Here is a 22,677-nt window from a genome sequence, read left to right as displayed (position 1 = left end):
TTAAATACTTGACTCGTTGAGCAATACTAAGGCTTGGATGTCTAATTGGATGTAGACTAATTTTTAAGAGATGGTTGAAAATTTTAGGTGAGAAAATTTATGAAAACTTATCCTGTTTATTTGCACCTAGAGCCTGGTAATAGTAGGCGATATAACCATCAACAATTGGAGATAGATGGGTTTTGATCCCAATCAAGAATTAAGAAATTAATGTTGAATATTCTACTGAAAATTGGGACAAACTTATGCGCTGTGAATAGTACGAATAAAGTTTTGAGGACTGGCAATTAATGACAATTTGCCGATTGCTGGAATGCATAAATAATGACATACTCGAATATGAATGAAGTAGATTTCTATTCCTATTCCATGTAAAGACGCTTTAAATAGTATAAAAGCACTCCATAGTTTTTTTGAGCATTGTGACGTTTATCTTTTTTGAAAATATTTAGGAAATTGAAAAACATTGGAAATTGTAAGAAAATACACGTGAAAAAAATGAGGTGATTGTTTTAAACAAATAAAATAAATGTACGCGATTATGTCAACATTATATTTATTATCTATTTCTGCTCTTAGCATAGTATACGTTCTATTTTTATAATCTATAATCTCTCTATAAAAGAGAAATAACCTCATAGTCAAGAATACATTCGGCTCAATTGAATTCTTGCTTACACAAGTTCGACTGTATAACAACTATCATATCCACAACTAACATCAAATAATTCGTTGTTAAAAGTAAGAGCAGTTTTTATAATATTATTATTTGATAATTTTCAAAAAATTTAAAAAAAAAATTATAGTAGTGACATCACAAAAAAAATATTAAGAGTAAGATTTTCAATGCACAAAAAAATCGTGAATAATGTATTCTAACGGATCAATTATGAGGTAGGCAACCATAGTTGAACTGTTGTTCCAGATGTTTCTTAACGAGGTTGGCCATAACTAGGCAGAAGTGTCCAAAATGTTTTAACACTTTAACGACCAAGCCATTTTAGTGAAACTTTCTCCCTGAAACAAATTGGTCTTTTCTGCTAAAAGTTGTAATATGTTCTTAAAAAAAGTATCATACATTTTATTAAGTTTTAAAAATAGTTATATAGCGAAAATTAATTGAAAAAATAAAGCGGGCGTATACGCCCGCCATCATCCATGGGAACAGTATAAATTTTTGTTCATCTACTTCACCATTGCTAGTTATTTCTAACATTTTCATAATTTTATTTTAATTCCTCTTCGAAATTTAAACAAAAAAGAACCTAATTATTGCGCATCAATTCCTGGAACGACATTGTTTGCTGATCTCAATGATTGGCGTATACGACCGCCGTGATCCATCGGGTAAGCGAGTGAGCGGGCGTATACGCCCGCCGAAGAGCTAGAATAACTGCAACAGCATATATAAGGCAGTAGCAAAAAATAGAGAAGTGAGTTGAATATTGAAGAATTTGAAATTCAAACTTCTTACTAAGCATAAGATTTTAGATGGAATCGTGAAGGGTAAACAGCCGCACGCTATTTGAAGGCACCAGTCATAACTTAATGTAGTGAAAATTACAATGTAGCGAGTACCCAGTCGCACGCCATCTAACTGCGCAGGTCATAATTAAATGTAATGAAAACTATAAAAGATGGTATTGTTCTAGGAGTTTATAATAGAAGTTAGCCATAACTAGGATTTTCCATAATGTTCTAGAATTATCGCTAGGTATATATAAGCCAGTAGATAACAGTATAGGAGCTTAATATTGAAGATACGCGGTTGATGATACTCACAATCCGGGCGATGGAAAAGTTATAACTAAAGGAAAATAATAGATACAGCAGTATTAGTAGTGTTGTGTTCTAACTAGTGTACTAATTGTGGTGCACTAAGTTTTAAAAGTGAAATTAACTTATACAATTGGTATTGGGAAAAACAAAATGAATATACGAGTAAATCATTTAATAAAGTAAATACTGAAGATAGCGTTCTGGAAAGTTAATCAAAATTGATATAGGCAGCACCTAGGTACTATTTGACTCTTACACCAAAAAGATAAAAAACCAGGTGCTCGACGGTATTAAAAATAGTTTGCGTATTCTAAGTTTTCAATAACAATAATAAAAACTAACCACAAGCGACTAGTTGAAGCAACATAACGTTAGAAAATTGAGGAAAATACTTTAAAGAGGAATAAGACAGCACCGTCAAGTGTTATCTACATGGATAGCTTGGTTTGATAACAGTAACGAAAGACTACGAAAACTAGTGTGTAAGGGGCAACGGTTAGTTGCAGTGCATGTAGGATGAGAAAATGAATTCATATCAAATGCTTCGATAATTTTTAAGTCAAATAGTAAGGTGAGTGATTTTCATCACCACAAGATCTTTACCAACTGAAAAAAAAATTGGTTGAGATCAAACTAATACATAATCGTTTTTGATAATAGAGTGAACTACAAATCTCCTACATCCGCATCTCACAAAGAAGCAATGGAACAAAGATGTGAAGCCGAAGTTTAGGATATAAGGAGTTGGCAAAATTATAGAACATGGTCACAATGAAAGTGTAGTAATAGTAGTAATAGTAATTTATGGAAATCGAATTTGTATAACACGTTACATTTCACGATAATCGAAATGTTAACTTAGGAGGGAGAAGGTTTTCAAAATGATACCAAGACATAAATATTTAGATGGGTAAGTAGGCAATAGAAAAACTTTTATTTTTGGTATTACGAGTCCAAATTTCAATTATATTGATATAAAATTGTTTTTACTTTAATTAACAGGAAAGTACGTAGTGGATGTCTTTTATAACCATGGTTTTCTTAGACTATATCATCCAAAAACTCATTGTAGTATTAAAAATCTTTATTTTTGTGTTATTAATAAAGAAATTGCAGTTACAATGTTTACATCTCCATTTGTCGAGCAAAATTTTTCTTGTCTAGGACTATTTATGACTTTTCGACCATTTTTCGATGCTACTTCATTCATCTGCTGTATTGTTTTCCTTTGTCTTCTTCTTTCCTGTGCTATTTGTTATAGCTAAATTTTTTTGGTTCTTCCTTTTTTTTATATTTTTGCTTCTGTCACTTTTCTTATTGGGTTTTGTGTTGATTTTCTCCTTAAACTGAAAGAACTGTTTTGTTCTCTATTGGTTCCTGTTTGAGCTTTTCTATAATTACCTCAATTATTATATTTATTCTCCTCGAATTTCTTTTTTGTTAGTTTCCATTCTTAAACTTTACTATTTTGTTGTTAGTTTCAAGTTTTTTTTATATTAAATTCTTGAAGGTTTGATGAGTTGGAAGGTGAAGCGAAAAGCGATATCGATGAAGAAGTGAATAGTAATGAAGATAACGATAACTCGAATGATGAATTTGAAGAAGAAGGTTAAGACGGCGGTTTCAGAGCTACTTATTCGCAAAATTTAGACAAGTTATAGTTATAAATTTGAAAAATATATAGGTAGAAAAAAAAGGGATTTATCAATCTTACTCCCAGGATTATGTGTCGAAAATAATGGACTTGGTGAAATTTTCCCTCGGACTTTATATACGATTATACTGTCACATTCACTTGCAGTCTCTAGGCATTTCATAGGCTCATATTCAAAGTAATCTGACAATAGCTGTACTTCTAATGCATTGGTGAGTATTAAAAGAATGAATTGCAAATTTGACGATATCAAATTATTTCAAATAAACGAGAAATCGTTTTTGTAGTTTAGGTTAGAAAACGACATATTTTCAAGATTAACTAAGACTCCTTTTTTGCAGTCCTGTATGTATCTAATCGTTTCATAAAACGCCGATTAATAAAAATTTCAAAACCGTTGCGAAAATATAACTTCAACTAACTAACTACATTTTAAAAACTAATTACTGCATATTGAACATATATAATCAATAATTATTTTATTCAACAGATTAGAATTTGTTTGGAATAATATCACAAAAAATGCTCTTATGATATATGTGTACAATGTGTCCCATTTTGGTCGAGACTGCACTCTACCTCAGCTATTATTAAAGGTATAGACATGCGGTTTTCGCGACACTGTATCACTTTTTTGTAAAACTTTAAAATCCACAAACAGAAATATTCCAAATATTTTTGTTCCTGAAATACAAGGCGAAAACAGAAATGTTCACTTTTGGAGCTGCTATTATTTCTCAGGTCTTGTATAAGATAGACAACAAAATGAATTTTTTTTTCTGAATACATTGATGTATCACAATCTTCAATAAAATCAGCTTCCAAATAAGAAAAATCCATATCTATGTTTGTTTATTTAATAGTAGACCATGAATTCATTCACTCATGCATTTAATTATTACTTTTTTAAAACGCCATGTGATTCAAACCAATTTATTTAATTATATTCTAACATAATATGAACTTGTTAAAAATAAAAACTGTAATTACACCACATACAGTTTCAATTTGCCTTAAGGCATTTAAAATCATAAAGGGTTGTCTTTGTAAGTTTCTGAATGCTTTTTCGGTTGAGGCTTGGAGTTCAATTATATTGTTATGCCGATTTGCATAAATCTTATTTTTGTGTGACCATACAAAGGAGTCGATAATACTAAAGTCCGGTGACCTCGGGGGCCATCTAATTAGCCCTTATGTGTGCCAATCCAGCGTCTACTGAGCACTTAAATATTCTCTAACTACCCTTGAATTATGAGCGGCTCCATCTTGCTGAAATATATCTGATATCGCTGAGCCTAAGGTATGTCATCCAGCAACTCTGGGCAGTTTTTTTTCAACCTCTAATAGGCTATAAAAAGAAGACAAGTTCATTTTATTACTAAAAGATTCATACACTTATGGTTACTTTTCGACAAAATCACCGAAGAGATTGAGACATCTGTGGACAAGCTTTTCAATACCCTCTTCAAAGAAAGTTGCGACAAATGTAGCCTAACCGTTGAGTAACAATAGAGTACAAAACAAACCTTAAAACTTCTGGAAATTCCGTAGACAAACAAGGTCATCTGAAACGACAGATTTGCGTCCTTGGCCCCTTATACCATTTCGACAGCATTTGCGCACAACGCCATCACTCATGAAGTTTTCTCCATACACACCACTCATTCTCCGATTTCTGCAGCACTATCCTTCAGCCTGTAGAAAACGAATCACATTTGGCGGGAGCATCAATAATGGCGGACATATTTACGTGGCTGTAGCACAACGCCGACTGACGCAATGTCAACAGTAGCGGAGTGTGTAGTGCGAGAGCTTCGCCGTCGCCTACAGTGCATGCCCGCTTTCTTCTGCACGCGTGGCGTCTGCACGGAGCGATCGGAGGTTGCAAAAAAACGAGCCTCGTATTTTGTAATTTAATAAGGTACCGTTGCAATTAAGCTACCCACAAAAATTGTATATATCTACATTTTTAGTTCCCAATATAAAACACCAAACGCTAAAACCAAATCGGCATTGTTGCTGTCGTTCAAAAGTAATATATCGATTTTCTTGATACCAATGTCTAGTATTTTGCCTATTAAATATGCCGCTGCTGCTTAAATAGTATTCGTCAGATCATATTACCTTCTTTGCAAAATCCTGATCTTCATTAGTTTTGGTTAAAAGCCAATTTGAAAATCCAATCGTTTAAATAGATCGTCAGGATGCAATTTTTGAACAATATTTACCTTATATGGTTTAAGTTAATGTTTTTTTTTAATTTTTTTGCACTTTTGATTTTGAAATTCTTACCTCTTCCTCTATTTTTCTACAGGAAATTTGGGGTCCACACACGCTAAAGCATTAATTTCGACAGCATAATTTTTTTCAATATGAGATAGGATTTTAACCGGAATAGCGTAGCCCGAGATGGTTGACGTCTTTCTGGAAACCTAATAAAATCTTTACCTGTTTAAATATAATTGCGGCATTGCTTTGACATTTTCCTTAGAATTGTTTAAACATCTTATAATATCATATTTTTTAAAATTTTGAAATTCCCTGTTTTCATCGTTAGCCATTATTAATGATTTGTATTGACTCTGTGACCTAATTTCCATGTGTGTAATAAAAAAAATATATTTTATGCATGTTCAACTTTTATGCATGTGTGAAAGATTTCATAGCCTACTATTAAATAAACAAACATAAATATGGATTTTTCTGATTTTTGAAGCTGAAATTTATTGTATACTAGCTGACCCGACAGACGTTGTCCTGTCTTGACGATGAATATTGAATTCGAATTGGTTTTGAGATTTGTCAAAATCTACCGGTCCGAATTGGTCCAAATTTTATTCAAAACCTAATTTTGGTTAAGCCCTTTTGGTTAGGTACATACGACATAGCATCCAAAGCGTATTTATGCATATGTCGCGGACTTAAGACATATGTTGCTGGGAGAATAGTTTGTTCTACCTACATTGTGTGCATTTCCATCAGCATTGATGGTATCCCTCAGTTTTGTCTGGTTCAACCTGATATATCTCAATCGCTCAGTTTTAACTTTCACGTACATATCCACCGCATATTGTCCTCATTTTCCCGAACCATCAGTCTATCAGTCTGTATGAATAATAATTCAATAAACTAATTTTTTTGTTAGTTTCGGATCTTGTAAATGGATTTTATCATCTTCTTTGAAAAATGATATCCATCTTCACCTTGCCAATATTGTAGCGCATCATATGATCGATAAGTTTCGGTCACACGCTGCAGTTGATCGCTACGCAGATGTAAAACAATACCTCGGTTTTCTAAATTTTCACCCATGACGACAATAGCGACTTCGTCATTTGTTGGCGCATTAAAACGTCTCGCGTGTTCTCCTGCTGGCGTCTTATCAGCTTTGATAACAATTTTGTGATTATCAGACGACACGGTCCAAAACGGTTGTGAATGTGAATAATGCAACCGATTCGTTATATTGATGAAAAAACGTTTGGAATTGTTCCACAATTGGTCTTTTCACCGAATTATTGTGTGCACAACGCTGATCGACATGTCTTGCTGAATGGTCCATAAAATAAATTTACAAGAATTTGTAGTCACTATTCGGCGTTGGCAATAAGGAACCTGTTAAATGATATATTCGACCCTGAATAATGAAAGTTGGCATAAAATTTCTTGGATTACTTTTGTTGCACCTAATGACGTCACTTGAAAACAATTTTTAGAATCTGGCCCATTTCCGAAAACCAACAAATGTAATGGTTCTAGTGGCGGTACCAATGGCGTCAATTTGACTTGACCGTTCGCTCAATACAATCCATGAGCTTCATTTTTAAATTTAAATGTCTTGCAATATTGGCATACAACGTTCATTGGTCCAATAGCAACGATTTTCTGTCAACGGTACTCGATTTCTACGTTATAATTGAATGCAGCTCGATACGGGTTAAACGCAACATTTCTATTTGGTTGATTTCAATTTCATCGATTCCGTTCAACATTATTCCGTGCTTTGTGATGCTCGTCAGTTTGACTTGCTATTGTATACCTTTGACTCCCAACATTGCGAGTTCTGCGACTCAAGTTTGTACGTCTAATTGCTGGCATTCAATTAAATTTATTCTCCTTTATAACAGAGTATATCAGTTTTTATGTTAGTAATGTTCATGTTAGTCTATCCAAATTTACCAAAACTCCATATTTGAACTTCTTAACTCTTTGATGATATTTGGAGCACGCATTCTGTCAAACCTCATAATGTTACATTAAAAAAGTGTATATTGTCCAAAGAGCTAATATTAGATTGAAGTTAGTATTCATTTATATATATATATATATATATATATATATATATATATATATATATATATATATATATATATATATATATATATATATAAATTAGGTTATGATACATCAATGTGTTCAGAAAAAAAAATCATTCAATTGAAAAAATACCAAGTTGTGCCCAATATTCAAAACAGTGCTCAAAAAAAATGTTTAAATACACCACTTAATTTTTTTAAAATATATATTATAAGCAGTTTTCATTTTTTTTTCTATTTTATACAGGACCTGTTTTCGCCGAAGAAGTATTCGGAAACTAACAAATGAAACCCTTAAGGCGAATTGTAACTGTACGTGGCTTACGTATAAGACAAAATGGACGACAGTTTGAACAATATTATTAGATTTGTTTTTTTTTTTGGTTTTTTTAATTCATTTTTTAATTTGATTCTTGTAATTACAGTTTTTAATGTTGAATCTATACCGATATATTTTTTTGTTTTCAACATTTTTTATGTTATGTTAGTTTATATTATGTTAGAATATAATTAAATAATTGGTTTAAATCACGTGGCGTTTTAAAAACGTAATAATTAAATGCATGTGTGAATGAATTCATGGTCTACTATAAAATAAACAAACATAAATATGGATTTTTCTGATTTTGGAAGTTGAAATTTATTGAAGACTAGGTTGTGAAACATCAATGTAATCAGAAAAAAATTCATTTTTAGTCTATATTATATAGGACAATGATACAGTGTCGCAAAAACCGCATGTCCAAATCTTTAATAATAGCTGAGATACAGTGCAGTTTCAACCAAAATGAGACACTTTATATTTATAATTTGGGTTAGTAACAGTTGCCAATAATTTATTATTGTTATGAAAAAAGTGAATAGAACAAGTTAGTCACAATTAAAAAAAAACTGTTAAACTGATAACAACCTGCAAAAATGATCTAACCACTCTGTTGGTTGAGGTCGTAACAGTAAAGCGTGTACCATACGTCGTAACGGACTGGAAAATAAAAAAAAATCTATAAAATACGAATTATCATGACGTTATTCATATAGATACAAAATTATCTAAACTAATAGTTCATATGAAATTGTCAATATCCCTGTATAAATACAATAAGTTATACATATACAGTGTGTCCATATAAAAAACGCATTCATTATTATTAGCTAAATAATGTTATTTTTTGAGTTTAATTTACTATTCATTTTTTTCAAGTGATAATGGAAGCAACAGTATTTACAAGGTTTGATGAAAAAACTAGTCGCTTACAGGACAGTCAACATTCAACTAGTACAGTGTTGGAAATTTCAAGTGCTTAGTAATATCGATTCGACTTCGATTTGAATATCGATTACCAAGGAGGAGATTCAGCTACATCAAATAATAAATTCTGTGAATTAATCGTCGCTGGTTGACGATATTGGTTTTTAGAAAAAGTACAGCGTGAATGCTGCGCTAGACCCGTCCGAGAAATACATTTTCAGAGACTCTGGTAAAGTGACAAAATCGTCGAAATCACAAATACAGTCATTGAAGTATAATCGTTTCTATCACTGATTTTTTTTCAAATTCCTGTTTTTCCCTAATTAACAACAACTATGAAAGATCTTACAGACGAAGCTGGATAAACCAACTTTTCGAAGGAGCGTATAAGTGCCGACTCGGGTAAATACTTATTCAGAATAATTAGATTACAGTGTTGGCAAATTTTCTAGTAAAATCCATCCATTCATCTTAATTCAAAGTGAGTAGTTCCAAGTTCGAATGAAAGTATATTGAGATTTTAGCAGAATGAAAATTAAGGGAAAATATATATCGTCGGCTTAGGTCGTAAACCACAAAGTTTTTTGTATCTATTGTAAGTTTAGAAAAATAACCTTACTGAATGTGTACGCCCCATCAGAGGAGAAAGATGATGAAGTATGAATGAATTTTATGAAAAGATGATGTTGAATTAGTGTTAGGAGGCTTGACAAGATTTGTAGGGCAAATAGTAAACTAAAAGAATTTAAAGAAGAAAAAATATATATAAATAATGATTTGACAACACCGGAACGAAAAATGCAGGAAGAAATTAGAAATAAAGCAAAGAAGGTGAGAGAACAGGGGAAAATAGTAAAAATTGGGTTCCGGAAAGTAATAATAGAGGGCAAAACGTGGAGGAAAACAAGCTGGAGCCACAAGCGAACATGTAGAACAAGGAAGGCGTACAGAAACAAACTCTGTCCTGGCAAAGAACATAGACTTGAGTGGTAAAGGCAAGGACATTATACAAAGACAAAAACACGAGTACGGAAAAATAAATATTGGATAGTGGAACGTGAAAGGCTCGTTGAAGCAGGATCTCTGAAAAATATAGTAAGAATTTGATACAGTACCGAATTGAAATAATGGCGATACAAGAGACTAAGCAAAAAGAGGAAAAGATAATACCAATTGAGGATTATACCTTCTTCAGTAGCGGGGGACTAAATAGGCGTCTAGGAACCGAATTTATAGTGAGTAGAAAGATCCAGGACTTGGTAGTAAATTTTGAAGCCATATCAGATAGAGTGTGCTTACTAAGGATAAGGGGTAAATACAGAAAGTTAAATATATTAAATGTACATCAGAGGAGAAAGGTCGGGAGTTAAAAAATGAGTTCTATAATAAAATCGAATCTATTCACAATAAAACGTCAAAATTTGACGTCAAATTAGTGATTGGGGATTTCAATGCTAAAGTCGGTAATGAAAAAATTTACAGAAAAACGACAGGTAGAGAAAGTAAACATAGTGATAGTAAAGAAGGGAAAAAGTAAAAAAAATAGCAGAAGTTAGAAACGGGAAAATTTAGGATTTAGTGAGGCAGAAATGCTATCGAAGTGAAAATGGATGTCTAATAAGAAGCAGAAAAGAAAAAATGGATATATGGAGGCAATACTTTGATGAACTACTAAATGAAGACATAGAGGAAAACGGTTAAGTCGCAGGAAGAGAAGGAAGAGAGCCACCAAATCTCTATAGTAGAAGCACCAACGGAAATTGAAATAAAAGTATGGGGGAGAGGCTCTGCAAAACCGAATATTCAAATTTTTTTAAAAATCTGGGAATTAGAAGAAATACCAAGCCAATGGGACAAAGCATCACACATAGGAAAGGAAATAAGGCTGACTGCGGAAATTACAGGGGCATTACCTTACTGGATGTTGCGTATAAAGTGCCAGCGACAATCATTCGAAACAGATTAAAGAGATGCTTGGACGAACAAATAGGGGAGTATTAAGGCGGATTTGAATAAGGACGATTGACTAGCGATCAAATTTTTATGTTATAACAATACAGAACGATAGCTATGAGCAGGGACTGAATTTAAAACTATTATTTATCAAGTTAAAACAGGTATACGATTAAATATTAAGAAAATACCTGTACCAAGCTCTTGCAAAACTTGGCATACCTAAGAAATTGATACGATTGGTGAAAATGATATTAAGCTAAACCGAAAACATAGTAGCCATAGAAGGAAGCTTATCCGAAAAATACGAAACAAAAAGGCTTAAAACTGGACGATCCGTTATCAACCATGTTGTTTAATTTCCTACTAGAGGTGATTCTCCGAAATAGTGGATTACAATCCCAAGGAATGATTTATAATAATAGCAAAGGGTAAGTCTTGGCATATGCAGGTGACGTACTTCTCATAATCAGAACAAAATAGGAACTACAATTTTTTTTAATATTTGAAAAAACAGCAAAAAGGAATGGAAATTATTGTACTTGTTTTAGACGCATACCGAAATTGACAAGCATGCCTATTTTCAGAGTTACATTAAAATTATAATAATGAAGAGTTTTTGGAGGTGGGAAGTCTTTAAGAATATCTTCTTTACATTCCTTATTTGTTGATTGTTTGGGAAATATCCGCAAAAAATTAAAACATTTTGCTGAAACCTCTTTATTTGTTCATTGTTTGGGAAATATTCGCAAAAAATTAAAACATTTTGCTGAAACCTTTACAATCACTTATATGCTGAAAAACGGTTTCAATACATCTTATAAACATACGAGTTTTGTGAGACATCTTATAGACACTTATAAGAGATATCTTGTATACATTAAGAGTTTTGGGAGACATCTTATAGACATAAAGAGTTTTTAGAGGTGGGACGTTTTAAAGAATATCTTCCTTACATTCATTATTTGTTGATTGTTTTTGAAATATTCTCAAAACATTTTGCCAAAAACTTTTCAATTATTTATATGCTGAAAAATTGTTTCAATACATCATAGACATCTTTTCGTATCGAATGAGCTATCACATGTATTTTCACGAGTTTCATCTCTATTTTCACGGTTTTCAAATTCAAAATGAGTTTCAATATTGACAACAATCACATCCCCAAAATTATATTTATCAATAGATAAAAAAAATATGTTCAATGAATTCATAAATAAATAAAATATATATGAATAAGAATCTTATAACTAAAACTGAATTGAAATGATTTTTTTACTTTAGTACATATGTCTAAAAAAAATGATATATATATTTTGAATTCTATAAATAAATAGAAAGCGAATATGACCAAATCTGTTAGCAAACAAAAATGTTTCCTAAAAACCTATCCACATTATGTTATAAATGTAAATAAACTACAAACCTATGCTTATAAAATAAAATCCATGCTGCTTGGAAACGACTAACAGAAATATATTTATTAGAATAGCATTAGATAGAATATTCGAAAGTTCAATTCTAGCTTGCCCATACTTAATCATTTTTGCATTTTGTCATTCAAATTACTATTTTTTCTAAAATTAGGGTAGTGGTAGTAGTAGTTTTCAATTTTCAATTTAAATGAAACAAAATCCTTTTATATGTTTTTGACATTCACAATTCGTATAATTATATCAATCTATAGATCACCTACCACCTAAATATTGAAACTAAAATTTGTTTTAACCACAATAATTTGTAGTTGCATTCAAATTTATAAAATAATTCAAATTGTTTTTATTATCAACAGTTCTTTCGTTCCTATGTATGTGAAGTGAAAATTATTTTGTTCTTGCATTTCATTCCGTTTAATGAATTTGTATAATTGAAATTATGTTTTTTTTCATATCCCATGGTTAGTAAATGCAGTTATCATATTGATGACCTTTTAGTCTATTTTCTAAATACTGCGATGTCGGTTCTATGTAAACAGCTTCACAATCATTACATACCTTGTAAAGATTGATGATGAATTATTAACAAACCATGAAATATCAATTTAATTCTAAAAATTCAAAAATTCTTGAAACGTAATCCCATGTAAAAACAAGAGAATTTTTAGAAACGGTTCACATACATAGGAACGAAAAAGCTGTCGATAATAAAAAAGGCCTAAGCAATTTGAATAGAATTTCTATTTTTTTATGAATCACAATGAATTATTTAATTGATGGCGACTATTTATTTTTGAAATATAACAACTAAGGAAACATTAATTTTGGGAGTTAAAATAGATTTTTATTTTGCTATTCATGTTGTAGGTGATCTATTAACATGTTGAGCTTCAACCGAAATTGATAAACTTCCCCTGAGCCCAGAAATTTCTTTTGTATTTTCCACTCCTTAAGAGGTGTGGATCCAAGGAAAAATAAAGAAAAAAAATTTTTTGAAGTGAAAAGTGTGAAAAAATTAGGTTATTTGTGTACGCTCCAAAGGCCCGCTCTGGGCCCGAGGGAAAATTTACCGCTAAAACTTTCCCTAGGGCCCAGAGCCTATGAAATGTTTTAATTATATTTCTTTGAAGTTACACCCTACTCGCACTATGGCAAAACAAAAACAAAATTCTGTTTGCTTTTTTATCCTTTGAACGATTATTTATATTTTTATGTAAAGTGTACTAAAATGTGCGATGTGTTTTGAAAAATATTTTGTGTTGAAACAATTATAGATATGCGTGATAGACAATACTAAGTGACTCTTTACACTGCTTTCACACTTTTACTTCAGCTGGATTTGTTTAATATTGCTAAAATGAGTATCATAAACATTTATACTTTCTCACAGCTTCAGAAGATGGGAATGAGGAGAATGAGTGAGACTAGTGAGGAGAGTAAGCCTACGAAAAGAAAATCACGTTCGAAAGTAGTCCTACAAAGACAAGCAAAAAAAGATCGTTCGATGCGGAAGCTTCAACATCACGAGCTGAGGCTGGAACTACACGTCCTGGGGTTGTAACGACACACCCTGAGGCTTTAACTTCAGGTTACGAGGAAATGGTGAGAGAAGATTTAGGTTTTAAATGGTTGAATCATTCTAGTAGGCAACTGACTTTGGATTTTAGTATTGAAAACGGCGTTCCAGTAGATATCTTTGAAGAAATTTCAGCGGCAACCCCTTTCAATTATTGGGAAAAATATTTGAATTATGTTGAAGAAAACAAAAAAAATATGAAAAGTGAGGTTTTACAATACAGTTGAAGATCACGAAAAAAATCAAATGAACCAAGAGTGGGGTAATATTTCAGGGACGGTCCAACCTAACTGTAAAACACATTTAAATGCGGTCGCTTGAGCTGTGGAGAAGGTTTGAAATTAAATAAGTTGTGCGGTCCATAGGACCGCTCTGGGCTGTGGGAAAAGTTTCAGTTGCGGACCTATTTACCTCACCGAAGCTAATTAATTTAATTATTAAAATTGTCAATGTCAAGTTATATTTTGGAAGAGACTGGAATATCTCGAAATGTCAAAACATTTTTTACCTGTTTCAAAAGCTAATTTTTAGCAGATAAGGCATAAAATTAAAAGGATGTAGCAACAAAAACCTATACAAGGATTTTTTTGATTGCATTTATTATTCTTCTATGCCTTTAACCAATCTGTTACTTTTTTCCTATTTATGTAGGTTGTAAACTCATTTATTTTGTTTTCTAACTTGTTGGCGCTAGCAGAATAAAAAATCGAAGCGTATTCTTACGTCAAATTTAATAAATTAAAAAAATCATCCAGTACCAACACTGGTATTCACTTAGTATTGGAATATTTGTCGTGACGAGATTCAAATAGTTCGATACCGGTTGTTGTATTTTATATGGGGCATTATTATATTGTATATGATATAAGGAATATTGTAAATAGTGCCGAACGGCAACTTGTTGTCCTTCCTCTCACTATTAATAGAAAACGCTCGGTATTATAGACGATGGGGCAGTAGCAATCCTTTGAACGTACAGTTAACATCAATCAATCTAATAAAAATTTATGATCATCTTTCATTTGGAAACAAAATATCAATAGTCAACGAAGCACAAGAAAAAGAAAAACCCAGTTAAATACAGTCCACTTATCAAACTAATCATACAAAAACAAGATCGGTTGACCGATACTTTCCTCCTTGCAATTTTGTGCCTTCAAAGATGTCGATATTGTCAATTGGTGGCACTTTCTTCAAAGAGAATTTAATTCAATATACATTACTGTATATAGCAAAAAAATTGTTCCATTTGCCTTCTGTTGTTTTTGTTTAAGTGGCTTCTCCACGGTAAACAGAACGGTTCTGGTCCGATAAAGGGAGTCTAAACCTCTTTATTATATTATTTGTTTCTTCATTCCCATATGTGCTGACACCCAGATTAGAACAACATTGTTTTATATGTATGGAACGAGGTAAGTAGTTGGGTTCCCTTTTTTGTGTTTCGAAATAATTATTTTTGAAACAAAACTGAATGATTTTTTTTATGGTATTTCGGATCTTTATCAAAATACTAATAGATATGAAATATATAAGTCACACTTTTTGGTAAAATTTCAGTTTTGATCTACAAGTAAAAAGTAAATCAATCATTTCCTAATTCTCTTAGTAGTGTAATATTTTTCGTATTTATTTACACCCTTTCTATTCGTGGGGTGAATTAATACTGTCTCTAAATAAATATAGACCTTTCTAGAAATTATTCAAAAGAAACAGTGTAACGTATACAACTTGTAAACTTAAATTAAAATATTTATTATTAATAATATCCTAATATAATAATAAACATAACATTAATTAGTATTCGAAAATTAATCCTTAGTTTTTTTACTGTAACCATATATCCATAAGATAGAGTACAATAACATGTAAAAATTAATACTTAATCTCAATTTTCTAACCCTATTTTTGTTATTTTTTATATAAAAGTAGTTATTCGGGGTCGGAATTGTTTTTATATTATTTATTACACATTTTATAAATTGATTTTGTAATGTTATCTTCATATGTTAAGTACGGGCAAGTTTGATTTTACAGTCCGATCCTCGGTTATCTAATATAACTTTTTAATAGTCATTAATTAAATCAATGATTAATATGTCATCAAGAACTATAAATAAAATACTTACGGGAACGCAGCCATAGTTGCTAGCTTAACAAACACATCTTTCCGGTTGGGTCCTTTAGCAGAAAATTTCTGTATGGGAAGAATTTTGTACTTCTGACAAAAACTAGAAGGTTGTAATAAATAATCTTGTCGTACTTCCTCCAAATCATCTTTACAAGCCACAATTAAAACAGGAATTTTACTCTCAGCAAAATATTTCTAAAAAAAATCCATTTATGTAGGTTAAATACCACATAAAGCGTCTGCAGAAAAATGATATGTAAACAGACCGATTATTGCTGCTAAATTTGTAGTCTATTTTTAGAAGAAAAATAGTGCACCAAAACAATGATCAGTGCAGGATCAGCACGTGAACATCCCGGGAGAAACGCGGCCCGGTGTCGTTATTGGTACAAAACAGTTGCGCCATAATATACCAAAAATAAAAAACCCCGTGTGAGGAGCGAGTGGGATTTCAATACAAAAAACGAGACAGGAATATTTTATTATTAGAAATAGCAGAAATATTATGTAAAGATGAGAATTTCGTGAAGAACCTAGAAAAAGTTACTACCTGGGTGAAACATGGAAATGCTGGACATACAATCGAATTTGATTAATATACAATATGTGCCATTAGTATCTAGCATTTGCAGATGATATTGCAATAGTGTCAAGTAGGCAAGAGTTGAGGAAGGTAGTGATATAGCTAAAACTAAAACTGCAACAATAAGGCTGGAAATAAACGGAAAGAAGACGTATTGCATATTGAATGTACTAGAAACGAAGGAGATGAAAAGCAGAAAATTTGAAATAAAGGACGAAAAAAGAAATTCATCTTCCAAGAAGTATAATGAATGGAGCATGAATCCGTATATAAGCTAAACAATGTGTTTGATAATAAAATATTTCTAGAAGTGATAAAATACACAAATCTATTCTGAGACTAATATTATTTGGTAATAAAATTTGGACAATGGATAACGATGAATAAAAAATACCAGCTGAACGGGTAGGAAAGAAAATGTATACTGAGTATTTATATAGGAGGGAGAAAAAGGCAAAATGTATCATTAAGGAAAGAGTACCTAAAAAGATAAAAGTTGAATCAGGGATAGAAAAAAGAAGGTAGACCCAATGTAAGATGGATGGACAAGGTGACGCAAGATAGATATAAAATGGATAGAAATTAAAAATTGGAGAAGTAGGGCAAATGATAAGATAATATATTGAACAAAATTTAATTCAAAATTTTTCAATTTTTCTTATATATATATATATATATATATATGAGAGAGAGAGAGAGAGAGATATGGTCTCAAAATGTATTGTACTTTATTTTAAAAAAATTCTGGGATGCATTTTCAACATCTATGTTAGTTCCAGTATATTGTAATATTACAAAATAAGGAAGCTTGCTGAGATATATTCGCAATATGCTTCCAAAAGTTAGAGTTAAGAAAAGGGAATATATCGGTTCTACAAAAAAGCTCTTTTTTCTAGTACACTTATGTGAAGGTTGCCGAAGAAAAGCGACCTAGTGTGTTGAAATATGACTTTTTACTCGAGGTTGGATTATATCTGCAGAGTTTATTGTACAAACCATAAAAAAATAGTACAAAAGGAGTACAATGTGCCAAATATCTTTCAAGAAATCCAGAGAAAATGGAAATAAAATGATTAAAACGTTTACGTTGCAAAATAATACATCACCCAATAAGTCGTGTGACTAACTAAGAAAAACACATTTTTCGTTAAAAATCGATTTTATTCATCGATTTACTTTCAAGAGCAATACAATCCTTCCAACGCTTCTCTAATTTCTCAATGCCGTACTTATAGAAGGATTTGTGTTTTGCCTCAAAATAGGTATCAGTTTCAGCAATTGTTTCTTCATTTGAGCTGAATTTCTTATCGTCGAGCATTTTTCTGAGATCAGCAAATAACCAATATTCACTGAGGGCCAGATCTGGACTATATGGTGGATGAGGAAGCAATTAGAAGTGTAATTCGGTCAATTTAACCATCGTTGCCATCGACATCTCACGCAATTTCAATTTACGATTAGATATAACCAATTTTTAATTTTTTTTTATATTTTCTGGAGTAACCACCTCAACTGGACGATCAGAACGTTCACCATCATTGGTGTCTGTACGACTAAGTTCAAATTTAGCAAATCAATAAACAATGGTTCTTTTCAATAGAGCAGAGTCCGGATAACACTTTTGAAGCCATTGATGAGCCAAGACAGTTTTTTATCAGTAATAAATTAATACACGACATTGTTTTGAAAATAACAAAAGTAGCTTCAGTTAAATTGCTATCACTTTTTTCTGACTGATCGAACTATCATGAAATTTTACTTATAGACTTTTGAAAGTTGGTACTTCATAAACGTCATATGGATGTTTGTGTTCTGAGGTTTAAAAGTCGTTTATAATATAATATATAAAAAAATTACGAAAAATTGAAAATAATCTGAATTGTTTTTCTTTGAAATAACAAACTTACATTCAAAAAAGGAAACATAAAAAATTGATATCATAACAAGTTCTAATAGTAGCGCTCTAAGCAGAAACAACTGATGCTACCATTGCACTACAAGCGAAAATAAAATCATGTGAGATGAAAAGTGACGTCATAAAATATGTTGTGGCACTTTAAACGAGTTTTTATTGAAAACTGATTTTTACATCAATTGTAAATTGTTTCGCTCACCCCTTAATCCATTCATCAAATAAAAAAATAATATACTTGAACAAACGTATCTCATGAACCAAAAATAATAGTGTCCATTATTTGTTTACTTTATAATAGCGCACGTTTTTATTTTGTTGGTAAGTGCGACACGTTAAAACTTGATTTGTTTATTATTCTTCACCTGTGAAGTATTTCTTCGGTGTTTATGATTGTAGTTTAATCCCAGTTAGCCCTATGAGACGCAAGAACGTACTGTGATTTATACTTTTTAGACAGTGACATCTTTTTGTGAAATTCATAAACGAATTCTTTTCGATTTAGCAAATTCAGACTTGTAAGTTTTGAAATGGGCAAAAGTAACTGTACCATTGCCACCAAATTAAAAATACCCCGACGTACTGTGGACTACAATGTGATCCACGACTCACGTGCCCAGATATAGTAACTCAGAAAAATGAATCTAGGGATCTGCCTTTGAATACTTCTACGGTTAAAACGTAAATTGAGAAAAGGTGGCCTTTTTGAAAGGGCAGCAGTTAAGGAACCTCTATTAAGACATCAAAATAAAATTAAGAGGTTGCAGTGGGCTGGAAAACAAAAAAATTTGAGGTTTTAATGTCTTTTGTTTGTGTGCAGGTGAAAAGAAAAACGGATATTAGATCCATGTGTATTCCCGACTTCAAAACACGGTGGAAGCGCGGTGATGGTTTGGGGATGTTTTGGAGGAAAGGCGACAACAGGATGAACACACATTCTCAAAAAAGACTCATAAATCTAAAATGAATCTTCAACATCTGTCAGGTTGTGACAATTGTTTTTGGGACCAATAATAGTATAACTCCTTACAATAGTTACTTCTGCTACTACTTCTTGAATCCTCGAAAATATCCGTTTTCACAGCGCTAGTGTGATTTAACGACCCTATCAGAAATTTCAATTGAATATATTAAAACAACTATCATATAATATATCATATAATAGTGACTTTTTTGACTTAATTCGAACAGTAGCTTGTGCGCCAGCATTTCTAAAATAACTTGAAGCTCAAATAAACTGTCACCACTCGCTCAAAATAATGTCGAGAATAATTTATGAAGAAAGTATTGGGAAGTTTGTTCACAGATATGACAAGTGCATCAATCATCAAAGTAAATATGTAGATAAATGAGAGATGTATCAAATTTGGTAGGATAATAAAAATTTTAATATGATGAGGGTTTGTTGGAGTGAGCCCTGATATAGGAATTTTTCCTTTACAGGGCCATATAGATAAATAAAGTGTATTGCACATTAGTTGTGTATATCCCTCAAAGGTTGTGAAAGAAACCTCTTGTTATATTAACGATAAATGTAAATCTAGGTAACTTACAATGTATATCCTTGCAATATATTCAAATGACTTTGAGTTATTTTGATCGTAAACCAAACATGCAACGTCGCATTGCACTTCAGCTGGAAGCAAAGGATCCGAAACATTTCTTATATTAATGTCTCTAAGTACCATTATTTTCTCTTGTCCGTATACTTGAATACAGTTTACTGTACAATTTGGCGTCCCGGTTTTATCGGATTGAGGTTTATTTGGCTACAAAAAAATAAAAAAAAAAAGATTTTGAAAATTGATTATAGTCTATCTGTAGTTTTTAAACACTTATTGCTTAAATACTCACTTCAACAATGGACTTGATGAAGCTTTTACAAAATGTGGATTTTCCTGATCCCGACGGTCCAATAACATGGCACTGATATACATTTCTACTAGACTGTTTCTTCGCTAAATCTGTTTTCTTGTCTCTTGTAACTAAAAAAATATGAATGAAACAATCATTTATTTATTCTTACTTAAATCAATATAAAAAGTTTAAAATTCCAACTACAAAACTAATATACCGGGTTGAGTTTTATACAGGGTTTTCTTCGAAAAAAATGTTATCTTCTACTATGCTAAACCTGTTGTCCGGAAATTTACATTAATACCATTCAGATAACAATGTTACACCAAGAAATCATACAAAATGAAGAATTAACCTCAAATTTTCTAGCTCCTGTATTTAAACACGCTCTGAGCTTTCGCAGGATTGATAAGCGTATGTTTTGGAAAACATTGGATGTTTTAGAAATTCAAATTAACTTTGAGTTTGGAATATTAGGGAGACTTTGGAAACAACTGTGTTGTTAAAATTAAATTGTTCAAATTGGATTGGAGTTTTGAAGAATTAGCAGATATTCATTCAATTTACGAAGAAACTTGACTGAATTCGAGATTGGCGGAAAGACTGTATAGAGAAAGCTTTCCTCATAGACATCATCCGAGTTGTTCCATTTTTGCCAGTATTGATAGAAGATTATGAGAAACAGAAAATTTAAATACTAGAAGGAATAACGCCGGACGACCTTGAACTACCCATATAGTCAATTTTGAAAGTTGCAAACAAACGGTTACCACATCCTTATAAATTCAGCAAGTTACAAGATGTTTTACCATTAAATTTTGAGCCTCGCATGAAATTTTCTAATTGATATCTACAACAACAAAATGAGGAATTTTCTAAATTAATATTTTTTTACCGATGAGTCAATGTTTACTAGAGGAGGCATGTTTAATTCCCGAAAGTCATGTATGGGCGGATGAAAACCCGTATGCTATTTCTACCCATACATATCAGGAAAAATTTTCTGTCAAATCACAATAGTGGTCACAAAATGATGTTTCAAATTCAAAAATTTAAAAAAAAATAACATTATATCCAGTGGTGGATTAGGGCTTTAATTCTGAATCACCGTTTAAGTAGTTCACTGACTGTATACTGACAACAAAAGAACAAAATTTTAGTGTTCTTCAACAGCCATATTACAGAATGATTCAAATAAAAGATTCTCAAAAAAGTTTATCTTGATTGTTAAAACGTAAGTGGAGTTCTCTTGATTTTTTCATTGCTTTTGATTGATGTTCTATTTGTTATATTAATTTTCCTAGCTGCGGTGCTGATTTGTTTAAAATATTGGAGGGATAGTAACATTGTTTTTGTGGAATTTTTTTACAGAAAAAACTGGGTAAAGTTCATGAGATTCGATTTTTCTAAAACCATCGCTTAGACTCAAAAACTGATTTTGAATTATTGTAATTTTATTTCTCTATAAGAAAATATATGATACCATGTGGTTTTTTGAATACTTTGAGTCTTGAACGATTACAAAGGGCATTTGGTGATGGAAGTTCTTCAATAGCAGCTGTGTGTAACTGGTATAATGAAACGGCACGAACATCTTTTGCCGGTAGGCTTTTACTTCAACTACTGTTGGAATTATTGAGAAAGTGAATCCACAACAGTGAATTCAGGTTTACATGATCGTTCTAACGAATTGATACTTGTTTGTCTTGATATTGACAGTAGATATAATTTTGTACCAAATGAACTTATTCATGACAGTTGCATTATTCGAACAAGAATGTTACTGATAGCATTAATTATACTCATGAGCATAACTTCACGAGTGCCTCTGTAGTATGTGTGTTTAATCCTGTAGAAATGGTTTGAAGTACATTAAAAGAAAAATTACGGAAATTATGATCGTTTTTATAACACGTTATAAAAAAAAGAAATAAATTTTGTTTGTACTGGTAAGGACACATAAAGAGAAGAACACCATAAAGTCTAATAACAGAAAGAAACAAAAAAGCCGTGAGCAGCAGAGCTCCATCACGAAAGTCGAATTTTTCGTCGAATGAAGAATTGAACTAATACACAAACAAATCTTTCCATAAAATGAATTTCTTGGAAATGATATCAATTCTCAATCTTATTTGTTTATATGTAAAATTTGCTATTCCTCAATAACTTTTCATTTCACAAGTTAACTGTCTCTCTCGAATGAAAATTCATAATTTCGATAGACCCGGTGATCT

At 31.6% G+C, this 22,677-nt stretch overlaps 1 protein-coding gene across 4 annotated transcripts in view; it reads right to left on the bottom strand.

Moving 5' to 3' along the window:
• Nucleotides 1–22,677, bottom strand: part of LOC130448350 (mitochondrial Rho GTPase) — a 41,622-nt gene that overhangs the window by 3,189 nt on the left and 15,756 nt on the right. Inside the window, exons 7-11 of one of the 4 annotated variants that reach the window (XM_056785679.1) lie at nt 20,441–20,571; nt 20,140–20,355; nt 16,090–16,286; nt 12,378–12,416; nt 8,660–8,731 (exon numbers count right to left, since the gene is read on the bottom strand). In XM_056785679.1, the coding sequence (XP_056641657.1) occupies nt 8,660–8,731; nt 12,378–12,416; nt 16,090–16,286; nt 20,140–20,355; nt 20,441–20,571 (655 nt within the window). The remainder of the gene's footprint in view (nt 1–8,659; nt 8,732–12,377; nt 12,417–16,089; nt 16,287–20,139; nt 20,356–20,440; nt 20,572–22,677) is intronic. The other 3 variants (XM_056785677.1, XM_056785676.1, XM_056785678.1) reach the window with 3 other exon arrangements.

Source organism: Diorhabda sublineata, chromosome 8 (genome assembly GCF_026230105.1).
Source record: "Diorhabda sublineata isolate icDioSubl1.1 chromosome 8, icDioSubl1.1, whole genome shotgun sequence".
Classification (NCBI taxonomy): Eukaryota; Metazoa; Arthropoda; class Insecta; order Coleoptera; family Chrysomelidae; genus Diorhabda; species Diorhabda sublineata.
Note: the sequence above shows the minus strand (reverse complement) of the source record. Positions and strands in the feature narration are given on the sequence as shown.